The following is a 12,601-nucleotide window of genomic DNA, read 5'->3' as shown; positions in this document are numbered from 1 at the left end:
GGTTTCTTACAAAAAGGAAGTACACAATACAAATACATGACAAATAAGAAGAATAGATAAGTTACATATCCAGTTATATGCATACGTCAGTATAGCTAACATAACCATATATAAGGACAAAGGTCACAGTGCTATAATGCAGTAATGTTAAACACAAAGGTGTATATCTACATAAATCTATCCTATCAGTGATTAGAGTACTGTAGTATACTTCTACTACTTACACTATACAAACTAAACAACATTAGTGTGACTTGAAGTTACCGTCAGTACAGACGAACTGATGGTAGTTGGACAAAATAAAGGCTTTGCAATTATTGTGATGGGCTTCCGGTTAAACTAAGATCAGCTCATTACCTCATAACAAATTGCTTGCTATAGAACACAGCTCCCACTCTTCATTAATATCGTGTACTGTAACTCCCAGGTAACCATGGTTACCCAGCCACGGCCAGTAGTCTCCAGAGAGACCAACAGCTGCTCACAGGCGGAGGATAGTCCTCCCCCCGCTGCAGATGCTCACACCTGTGCATCCAAACTGCAAAAAAATCGCGCATGAGCAAAGCCGCTATTCCCGCACTGACTGTAACGCAGTCAGTTCTTCTTTTACTGTTATGCTGTTTTGCAGATCACAAGGTTTAAAACTACTTATAAACACACACACACACAAAGTAACTCCACCAGAGTGCCTATTTCGTGTCACTTTTGCCGGTCCAAGCCTGGATAAAGGGTTGCAATTGTGACATTAAAAAACAATAATTGCTAAAACAAATTTAATTTGTAGTTCTAAATAAATTCTAAAAGCATTGAGGACGTATTTTACTCACTTTGTCTCTTCCACGATGTTATTTCTCTCTCCAACAACCTAGGTTACAATTACATTAGCATGACCAATTATACAAATTAGGTGATGATGTCATTTAGCGACTTCTAGGGACTTTTAGGACAACCAATAGCGATTTTCCTTGCTGAGGAGTTGGCAACACTGGCTCTACTATGGCTTGTTAAGATACTGGATGTTGTGTTTTTCTCCACAATTTTAATTATAAGCTAGATACATTGCTGCTAACAGCAACGGGGATGAGTCAGTGAGTCAGTTGGGCTTGTGAATCATGATTCATGAGTCAGCAAAGTGATTCTCGAGTATTGAACGATTCGTTCATGATTCACGCATCACTAGTAAAGTATCACTTCCTGCTCAAACACAGTGGTGATTTTGAGTAGCTTATCTGCTTAGCAATTTAACTAAAAACGGTTAGATACATTCTTTTTTCATAGTATAATCTGCACGTGCTTCATCCGAAGCACACTTTTTGTGTACTCACTACGTAATTTATAACCAAAGTATTCACTCACTGTGTCTATACTGTTGCACTAGCTTAGCTTAGCTTGTAGCCGACTCACCAGCATCATGGCTACTTCACCTGTCCCTCCTGCACTTTCCTGCTCATTGTGTCAGATGTTTAGTTACTTTTCGGCCACCTTTAGCAGTAATGATACTTGTAACAAATGTAGCATATGTGCAGCTCTGGAGGCCAGGATTACTGAATTGGAGACTCGGCTTCATTTACCCGTAGCTAGCCAGGCCCCTGTAGATGGTGCAGCCGAAGACAGCGTAGGCCCCGCTAGCTGATCCTCGGCAGACCCCAAGCAGCTGGGGAAAGAGGGCGGCTGGGTGACGGTGAGGAGGAAGCATAGTCTTAAACAGAAGCCCCAGGTACACCACCAACCTGTTCATGTGTCTAACTGTCTTTCCCCACTTGGTGACACACCCGCCGGGGGTCAAACTCTGGTAATTGGTGATTCTGTTCTCAGACATGTGAAGCTAGAGAATCCGGCAACCATAGTCAATTGTCTTCCAGGGGCCAGAGCAGGCGACATTGAACGAAATTTAAAACTGCTGGCTAAGGGTAAACGTAAATACAGTAAGATCATAATTCACGTCTGCAGTAATGACACCCGGTTACGCCAATCGGAGGTCACTAAAATCAATATTGAATCGGTGTGCAACTTTGCCAAAACAATGTCAGACTCTGTAGTTTTCTTTGGTCCCCTCTCCAATCAGACCAGGAGTGACATGTTTAGCCGCATGTTCTCCTTAAATTGCTGGCTGTCTGAGTGGTGTCCCAGAAACAATGTGGGCTTCATAGATAATTGGCAAACCTTCTGGAGGAAACCTGGTCTTGTTAGGAGAGACAGCATCCATCCCACTTTGGATGGAGCAGCTCTTATTTTTAGAAATATGGACAAATTTATTAAACCCCCCAAAATATGACTATCCAGAGTTGGGACCAGGAAGCAGAGTTGCAGTTTTACACACCTCTCTGCAGCTTCTCTCCTCCTGCTACAACCCCCCCCCCCCCCTCCCACAAATAAAAAGAAGAAACTCTTCTCCATAGAGACTGTGTCAGCTCCCAAACAGACAAGAAACAAACTAAAAACCAGCAATAAACAACGTAAACATAAAAAATCACAAAGAGTGAACAACACGGTATCCACATCTGAACCAAAGAGTAAAACAGTGAAATGTGGATTATTAAATATTAGGTCTCTCTCCTCCAAGTCTCTGTTAGTACATGACTTAATAATTGATCAGCAAATCGATTTACTCTGCCTTACAGAAACCTAGTTGCAGCAGGATGATTATGTTAGTTTAAATGAATCAACACCCCCGAGTCATTCTAACTACCAGAAATCTCGAACCACAGGTCGAGGGGGCGGTGTGGCAGCAATTTTTCACACCAGCCTATTAATAAACCAAAGACCAAGACAGACTTTTAATTCATTTGAAAGCCTGATGCCTAACCTTGTCCACCCCAGCTGTAAAACTCAGTCTTACTTGTTATCATCTATCGTCCACCTGGGCCTTACATTGAGTTTCTGTCTGATTTCTCAGACTTTATATCTAATTTAGTTCTCAGCTCAGATAAAATAATTATTGTAGGTGATTTTAACATCCACGTAGATGCTAAAACTGACAGCCTCAACATGGCATTTAATCTGTTATTAGACTCAATTGGCTTCTCTCAAAATGTAAAAGAACCCATCCACCACTTTAATCACACTCTAGATCTTGTTTTAACATATGGCATAGAAACTGAACATTTAACAGTGTTTCCTGAAAACCCTCTCCTGTCTGATCATTTCCTGATAACATTTACATTTACAATAATTGATTACACAGCAGTGGAGAGTAGACTTTATCACAGTAGATGTCTTTCTGAAAGTGCTGTAACTAAGTTTAAGAATATAATCCACCCACTGTTATCATACTCAATGCCCTGTACCAACACAGAGCAACACATACAGCTACTTTTAGTACCATTGATGTTAAGTTGGACTCTTTTTCTCCAATTGATCTTTCTAAGTTAACTTCAATAATTACGTCCTCCAAACCATCAACGTGTCTTTTAGACCCCATTCCTACAAAACTGCTCAAAGAAGTCCTGCCATTAATCAATTCTTCGATCTTAAATATGATCAACCTATCTCTAATAATTGGCTATGTACCACAGGCCTTCAAGCTGGCTGTAGTTAAACCTTTACTCAAAAAGCCATCTCTAGACCCAGCAGTCTTAGCTAATTATAGGCCAATCTCCAACCTTCCTTTCAAATCAAAAATCCTTGAAAGAGTAGTTGTCAAACAGCTAACAGATCATCTGCAGAGAAATGGTTTATTTGAAGAGTTTCAGTCAGGTTTCAGAGGTCATCACAGCACAGAAAAAGCTTTAGTGAAGGTTACAAATGATCTTCTTATGGCCTGTGACAGTGGACTCATCTCTGTGCTTGTCCTTCTAGACCTCAGAGCAGCGTTCGATACTGTCGACCATAATATCCTTTTAGAGCAATTAGAACATGCTGTAGGTATTTCAGGTACTGCGCTGCAGTGGTTTATATCATATCTATCTAATAGACTCCAATTTGTGCATGTAAATGGAGAGTCCTCTCCACCCACTAAGGTTAATTATGGTGTTCCGCAAGGTTCAGTGCTAGGACGAATTCTATTTACATTATACATGCTTCCCTTAAGCAGTATCATTAGAAGACATAGTATACATTTCATTTTATTATTTTAATTTGGTTTTTGTTTTGATCTGAGTTGTTCAGCACTTTGGTCTGCCTGGTGTGTTCTTAAAGTGCTATACAAATAAACGATGATGATGATGATGATGATACATTTTCACTGCTATGCTGATGACACCCAACCCTATCTTTCCATGAAGCCAGATAACACACACCAATTAGTTAAACTACAGGAATGTCTTAAAGACATAAAGACCTGAATGGCCGCTAACTTTCTGCTTCTTAATTCAGATAAAACTGAGGTTATTGTACTCAGCCCTGAAAATCTTAGAAATAAGGTATCTAAGCAGATTCTTACTCTGGATGGCATTACCTTGGCCTCCAGTAACACTGTGAGGAACCTTGGAGTCATTTTTGACCGGGATATGTCCTTCAATGCTCATATTAAACAAATATGTAAGACTGCTTTCTTCCATTTGTGCAACATCACTAAAATTGGAAATATCCTTTCTCAGAGTGACGCTGAAAAACTAGTTCACGCATTTATTACTTCCAGGCTGGACTACTGTAATTCATTATTATCAGGATGTCCTAAAAACTCGCTGAAAAGCCTTCAGCTAATCCAAAATGCTGCAGCAAGATTCCTGACAGGGACTAGAAAGAGAGAGCAGATTTCTCCTGTTTTGGCTTCACTTCATTGGCTTCCTGTTAAATCCAGAATTGAATTCAAAATCCTGCTCCTCACATACAAGGTCTTAAATAATCAGGCCCCATCTTATCTTAATGACCTTGTAGTACCATATCACCCTATTAGAGCACTTCGCTCTCGCTCTGCAGGCTTACTTGTTGTTCCTAGAGTATTTAAAACTAGAATGGGAGGGAGAGCCTTCAGTTTTCCAGCCCCTCTTCTGTGGAACCACCTTCCAGTTTGAGTTTTTCCTTTCCAGTCACCTTTCAGAAATCAGAAATCAGAAATCAGAAATCAGAATGGGTTTATTGCCAGATGTTGAGGTTTACAACATTAGGAAATTGCTGCGGTGCTTCAGTGCAGACAATAAGAATTAAAGTGCTATGTAGAAAGAAAGATATGTGCATGAGATATACATGAGATATATACATGAGAATAAGAATTATGAGTGCTACGTAGAAAGATATATACATGAGTGCAGGTGGTGATCAGTGCCAAACATGAAATGATGCAGTTACACAGCGTAGGGTCATATGTTAGTGGCGGGGACAATCATGTGGTTATTGTTCATGTGTCCAACAGCAGAGGGGAAGAAACTGTTCTTGTGGCGAGAGGTTCTGGTGCGAATGGACCGGAGCCTCCTGCCTGAGGGGAGCAGGTCAAACAGACTGTGTCCAGGGTGAGAAGGGTCAGCTGAGATCCGGGCTGCACGCCGCAGTGTCCTGGAGGTGTACAGGTCCTGCAGAGATGGGAGTCTGCAGCCAATCACCTTCTCAGCAGAGCGCACAACACGCTGCAGTCTCTGTTTGTCCCTGATAGTGGCTCCAGCGTACCACACGGTGATGGAGGAGGTGAGGATGGACTCGATGATTGCAGTGTAGAATTGCATCATCGTCCGTGTTGGCAGGTTGAATTTCTTCAGCTGCCTCAGGAAGTACATCCTCTGCTGGGCTTTCTTGATGACGGAGGTGATGGTGGGCTCCCACTTCAGGTCCTGGGTGATGGTGGTACCCAGGAAGCGGAATGAGTCCACAGAGGTGATGGGGGTGTCAGTCAGGATGATGGGGGGGAGTGGGGCTGTGTGCTTCCTGAAGTCCACAATAATCTCCACTGTCTTCTGGGCATTCAGCACCAGGTTGTTGTGGCTGCACCAAGACACCAGACGTTCAACCTCTCTCCTGTAGGCAGACTCGTCCCCGTCCGAGATGAGCCCAATGACGGTGGTGTCATCTGCGAACTTGATTAGCTTGACAGACTGGTGGGTGGAGGTGCAGCAGTTGGTGTACAGGGAGAAAAGCAGAGGAGAAAGAACACAGCCCTGAGGGGAGCCGGTGCTGATGGTCCGGGAGTCCGAGACATTCTTTCCCAGCCTCACGTGCTGCTTCCTGTCCGTCAGGAAGTCAGTGATCCACCGGCAGATGGGATCAGGCACATTCATCTGGGAAAGCTTGTCTTTTAACACTCACTATGTGTTAAAAGACCTCTCAGCATTGAATCATACTTGTTATTAATCTCTGTCTCTCTTCCACAGCATGTCTTTCATCCTGTTTTCCTTCTCTCACCCCAACCAGTCGCAGCAGATGGCCCCGCCCCTCCCTGAGCCTGGTTCTGCTGGAGGTTTCTTCCTGTTAAAAGGGAGTTTTTCCTTCCCACTGTCAACAAAGTGCTTGCCCATAGGGGGTCATATGATTGTTGGGTTTTTCTCTGTATCTATTACTGTACAATCTACTGTACAATATAAAGCGCCTTGAGGCGACTGCTGTTGTGATTTGGTGCTATATAAATAAAATTGAATTGAATTGATAATTGTTGGTGTTAATCAATTAATGAGTTAATATGATAATAGCAGGTTAACTTGCCCTAATAATTTGTCTTTGGTGACAAACTGATGTGATCTCCATGTTTCCTTTGTTGGACTGTGGGCGAGTGTCAGAACTGAATGTACTGAGTAACATTTAGTGTTTAAATATGTGTCAGTTCCAGTTTTAGAGCTCTAAAGTGCAGCTATCATGTTAGGAATAGACAGGAACACTGAGCACACTGAGGTCAAATCTTTATTTTACCACTCGCTGCATTCTTGATGTTCATGAATTCAGCAGGTTCATGATTGTCTGCAGCATGGATCTCATATTTCCATCTAAAGTGTTGAATTTGACTGTTTGATGGTCTTTATGATCTCTAGCACCAGTTCATCTGTAGGGCGTGCTCAGTCCATCCATTTAGTGAAAGGATGTTTAAAGGTCTCCTTGTTCTGTGAGCATGCACAGATCCTGAAGCAGAAAGCCTGGGTTAACAGAGAAATGATCATCACTGTGATGATACTCATCATCTCTGACTTACCAAGTGCTGCTCACAGTGGATTGTCTGATGGTTGGGGCTTTCTCTCTAATATTGGAGGCTGTTACATTACACTGTTAAACAGCTTGAGATGACTGTTGTTGTCTGTTGGGAATTGTCACTCATAAATAAAGTTACATTGAATGGATGTAAATGGATAGATGTTATTGTGACAAAGAGAAAATGATTGTTGACAGATGGATTGTTGTTTTGTGTGTCTGCAGTCTGTCAGGCTGTCTGATCACAGAGGAAGGTTGTACTTCTCTGGCCTCAGCTCTGAGCTCCAACCCCTCCCATCTGAGAGAGCTGGACCTGAGCTACAATCATCTAGGAGGGTCAGGAATAAAGCTGCTGTCGGCTGGACTGAAGGATCCAGGCTGGACACTGGACACTCTCAGGTATGGAGAGAATGTATGATAGAGGAGGAAGAGCTGGAAACATTTCCTGTGTCCTTCACTCACTTCCTGTTTGTTTCCTGCAGATAACACATGAACAATCACACATGCAGGAATATTTTCAGGGACGGACACACTAGTCTGACTGGGATAGTACATGGATATTTATGTAGGGGGTCTCCAAGCAGTCTGTTTGCAGGAACATTAATGATAATTGATAAGTCATGTTGAGAGTTTCATTAAAAATAGACCTACAGTTAGGTCCATAAATATTTGGACAGAAACAACATTTTGTAACTTTAGATACACTCTGCATCTGTGACCTAGATAGACTAGGTCACAGCGTATCTGTAACCGGAAGGTCGCCAGTTCGATCCCCGGGCTTTCTGTCCTGGTCGTTGTGTCCTTGGGCAAGGCACTTTACCCTACCGCCTACTAGTGTTGGCCAGAGTGGCCGATGGCGCGATATGGCAGCCTTGCTTCTGTCAGTCTGCCTCAGGGCAACTGTGGCTACAACTGTAGCTTGCCTCCACCAGTGTGTGAATGCGAGAGTGAATGAATAGTGGCATTGTAAAGCGCTTTGGGTGCCTTGAAAAGAACTATATAAATCCAATCCATTATTATAAACACAGACCCAGTCAGTGACACTGACAGAAGGATTAAACAAGGCTGTGAATCATTTCAGTGTGTGTGTGTGACAAAGAGGCAGACAGGAGCAGCTAACATTTGGAAATGGAAGCTTAAATACTGACGAACTCTATATTCACAGCTGAATTCACAATAAATTTATTCTCAAGTGCACATTTTTCTGTTATTGTTCTCAAACAACAGAATGAGATTGAAATATTGATTTTAACAGGGCCCATAAACAGCATTAGCTTAGCAGCATTAGCTTATCAAAGTTTCCATCATGGTCACACAAATCCCTAGCAGAGCAAAGTGGCCTACTTAGCATTAGCTGCTCAAGTTGTAGAAAGGGAGGGAAAACAGTATTAGCATTAGCTGCTAATTGCAGCCTACTTAGCATAAACTCTTCACATCGTTATAACGCAAGGGAAAAGAGTCACTCATGGCAGCATTATTTAGCATTAACTTGGCCGATCGCGGGCGATCGTGGCTCAAGAGTTGGCAGTTCGTCTTGTAATCGGAAGGTTGCCGGTTCGAGCCCCAGCTCCGACAGTCTCGGTCGTTGTGTCCTTGGGCAAGACACTTCACCCGTTGCCTACTGGTGGTGGTCAGAGGGCCCGGCGGCGCCAGTGTCCAGCGGTGCCAGTGTCCCAGTGTCCGGCGGCGCCAGTGTCCCAGTGTCCGGTGGCGCCAGTGTCCGGCGGCGCCAGTGCCAGGTAGCCTCGCCTCTGTCAGTGCTCCCCAGGGCGGCTGTGGCTACAATGTAGCTTGCCATCACCAGTGTGTGAATGTGTGTGTGAATGGGTGGCTGACTGAATGTGTAAAGCGCTTTGAGGTCCTTAGGGACTAGTAAAGCGCTGTACAAATACAGGCCATTTACCATTTACCATTAACTTCTCACATCATTATAACACAAGAGAAAAGGGTATTAGCGTTAGCTACTAATGCTTAGTTACCTCAAATTACTTTAGCTGCTCACATTGTTATAAGGAAAGAGAAAATGGTATTAGCATTAGCTGCTAGTAATTATTCACCCCTAATTAGAATAAGCCGCTAATGGCAGCCTACTTAGCATTAACTCCTCACATCGTTGTAACCCAAGGGAAGAGAGTATTATGATTAGCTGCTATCATTGTTAAAAAGTCAGAGAAAACAGTGCTAGCATTATCCAATAATGCTAACTCACATCAAATTAGCATTAGGTATTAACAACAGCCTACTTAGCATTAGCCGCTCACATTGTTACAGTGTTTACATTACATATAGGCTAATGCTAATTCACGTTAAATTAGCATTAGTTAATAATGACAGCCTACTTAGTATTAGTTGTTCACATCGTTATAAGGGAAAGAAAAACGACATGAGCATTAGTTGCTAATACTTATATACCTAAAATTAGACATAACTGTTTATGGCGGCCTACTTAGCATTACGTGCTCACATTTTTATAATGCAAGGGAAAATGGTGTCGTGTTACGCCCAACTCACATTTAATTACAATTAGCTATTAACAACAGCCTACTTAGCATTAGCCGCTCACGTTGTTACAAAGTAAGGGAAAACAGTGTAAACATTAGCGCGTAATGTTAATTTACATCAAATTAGCATTAGCTGCTCACATTGTTATAAGGAAAGAGAAAACGGTATTAGCATTAGCTGGTATTATTCACCCCTAATTAGAATTAGCCGCTAATGGCAGCCTACTTAGCATTAAGTCCTCACATCGTTATAATGCAGGGGAAAAGAGTTAGCATTATTGGATAATGCTAATTCACATCAAATTAGCATTAGTTAATAACGGAAGACTTCGTATCATTAGCTGCTGTCATTCGTACAAAGCAAAGGAAAATGATATGAGCATTAGCTGCTAATGCTTATTCACCTAAAATTAGAATTACCCACTAATGGCGTCCTACTTAGCATTAACTCTTCACATCATTATAATGCAAGGGAAAAGAGTTAGCGATAACAGATGATGCTAATTCAAGTCAAATTAGCATTGGCTAGTAACGGCAGCCTACCTACTGGGCATTAACTCCTTACATCGTTATAATTATCAGATAATGCTAACTCACATCAAATTTGCATTAGTTAATAACGGAAACCTTTTTCCAGTAAAAATGTGACTTTTTTCTCCTCTGATATTTTGTCCAATGACTGGAGATATGGTCTTGACGAATGTGTCCGAACTAATCCAAAGATATAATCCTGTGCAGTCTGGAGAAATGGCCATCATTCAGTCTGTCCTGTTTCCATCAATCACGGTCTGGTTGACCTCAGTCATGAAGCATGATGGGGCCAGACAATAAGGTCTTTAGAGAGGCTCATCTGTGCTGTCTTTCCTCCATCCAGGACCTGTAAAGGTCCAGAATGAGGGACAAACACATCTCTACAGACCTTTCACATCATGGAGATAAACTGTTCACATTTCTTCCTTCAGGTGGACGATACAGAGTGTTGTTAACAAAAAAACAGACACCACAGACAATTCATTCCCCCGGGCTTTCACTTTAATGTACACTGTGAATGTTCATGTTTATGAGAGCCATGTAAATGTCCATGTGTGCATGCTGACTGTGCTGGTCTGACCCCCCTCCTCCTTTCAGGGTGGAGCCTGCTGGAGTCCGATGGTTGAGACCAGGTCTGAGGAAGTGTAAGTGTGTTTTTAATGTGATTCATGAAAACAAAGCAGCACACATTCAACCATCTTCATCATGTCAGGAGTCATCATCAAAGTGTCAATCAATGAACAGATGATGGATCAATAACTGCAGCTGGATTGTGTTTGTTCTCTCCATCAGATTCCTGTCAACTCACAATCGACACAAACACAGTGAACACAAAGCTCCAACTGTCTGACAACAACAGGAAGGTGACATGTGTGGAGGAGGTTCAGTCATATCCTGATCATCTAGACAGATTTGATTATTATCATCAGCTGCTGTGTAGAAATGGTCTGACTGGTCGCTGTTACTGGGAGGTCGAGTGGAGAGGAAGAGTTTATATATCAGTGAGTTACAGAAGAATCAGAAGGAAAGGAGACAGTGATGACTGTTTGTTTGGATGGAATGATCAGTCCTGGAGTCTGTGGTGCTATAGTGGTGCTCCTCGTTCTGTCCTTCACAATAACAGACAAACACCCATCTCCTCCTCCTCCTCCTCCTACTCTGTCTCTAACAGAGTAGCAGTGTATGTGGACTGTCCTGCTGGCACTCTGTCCTTCTACAGAGTCTCCTCTGACACTCTGATCCACCTCCACACCTTCAACACCACATTCACTCAAACTCTTTATCCTGGGTTTTGGTTCTATACTGGTTCCTCAGTGTCCTTGTGCTGAGTTTAGTGTAAAGAGTGTCTCCTGTTAGAGAAACACTCTGACTGTTGAACAGATAGTTCAGTCTGTACATGTCTGTCTCTTTCACTCAGAAAAACGTTTTCAGATTCATGGATTCAATCAGTTGATGTTTGAAACGGTTCTAAATGATTCCTTGTAAACTTCTTCCTCTTCAGTCCTTTAAAGATGGAAGCTCCCGTTATTCCAGGATCCATGTGTTGTTTTCTGTCTTTTTCCACTCAAAACGTCACAGTGAATCTCAATATGTTGTGTTTGTTGTGTAGTATGTTGTGTTTCTCTGAAGCTCAGTTCACAACCAGCTCCTCTGCATTTTCAACAAGTCTGAGCTCATTAAAATGAATCCAAATGTTTGATTTCTCTTTCTTAATCAGATGTTTCCAAACTCTCCACATGCTCTTACGGTTTCATTCATTGTTGGAAGCTCATCATGTGAAAATGTTTCAGCCATAGAAGCTGAAAATATTGGCTCAATAGTTTTGAATGTAGTTCTAACCAGTGTGCTGGGCTTTTAAAAATACGTGGCTGCTGCCTGATCTTGGGCCCACAGAGGAAGACGACTCACTCACTCTTCTTCACTTCCTCCTTAAACATGTGGAAGGAGAGCAAAGTGCTCCCAGACTCTTATTTCTGACAGGAACGGAAGAAACCACAGCAAACTGTTCCAGTTATTCATCTTCATCACAATCTGTTTATTTCTGATGGTGTCTTCAGTCTGAGGGTTTGAAGTTTCCATGTCTGTGTGATGTGTGGTGGGAAGGCTGCTGGTTAAACTGGGACTCACTGTTTAAAGCACTGAGTGCTCATAGAGAGATGCTCCATGCATCCCAGTACAGACTACAAACATGGTGGAAACTTAGCTTTGATATCCACTCACTCTGCACGTCTGTGAGCAACTGTGATGAAGATGTGCAGAGATCTGTGTCCAAACAGGAGAAAGACTATAAAGACTCTGGGCTTCTAACAGCCTCTGTTAACATATGTGAGGCTGTTTGTTGTTGTTGCCATGGAGCTTTTCACTGTTTGGGTCAGCAGGTCATGTGATCAGGTTTGTTCTGTGAAAGCTCGACGATGGTTCAGTGTCAGGGTTTGTTTGCATTCATCAATAAATATCAAAATAAATAAAAGACTCCATGTTTGTTCTTTCATCATGTGACCTCTGCTCATCCATCTCTGTGT

At 42.4% G+C, this 12,601-nt stretch overlaps 1 protein-coding gene across 2 annotated transcripts in view; it reads left to right on the top strand.

The window, feature by feature from the left end:
• Positions 1–11,407, top strand: part of LOC146634880 (protein NLRC3-like) — a 48,096-nt gene extending 36,689 nt beyond the window's left edge. The window contains exons 9-11 of one of the 2 annotated variants that reach the window (XM_085378684.1): positions 7,273–7,446; positions 10,677–10,723; positions 10,872–11,407. In XM_085378684.1, coding sequence (XP_085234810.1) covers positions 7,273–7,446; positions 10,677–10,723; positions 10,872–11,407 — 757 coding nt within the window. Of the gene's footprint in view, positions 1–7,272; positions 7,466–10,676; positions 10,724–10,871 lie in introns of those variants that run through there. The other variant, XM_085378693.1, reaches the window with a different exon arrangement.
• The last annotated feature ends 1,194 nt before the right edge of the window (positions 11,408–12,601 follow it).

Source organism: Diplotaxodon limnothrissa, linkage group LG3 (genome assembly GCF_057381915.1).
Source record: "Diplotaxodon limnothrissa isolate DT_005_m linkage group LG3, D_limnothrissa_male_GT1.1, whole genome shotgun sequence".
In the NCBI taxonomy this organism is placed as follows: domain Eukaryota; kingdom Metazoa; phylum Chordata; class Actinopteri; order Cichliformes; family Cichlidae; genus Diplotaxodon; species Diplotaxodon limnothrissa.
The sequence above is the reverse complement of the archived record's forward strand: the minus strand, read 5'-3'. Positions and strand labels throughout refer to the sequence as shown.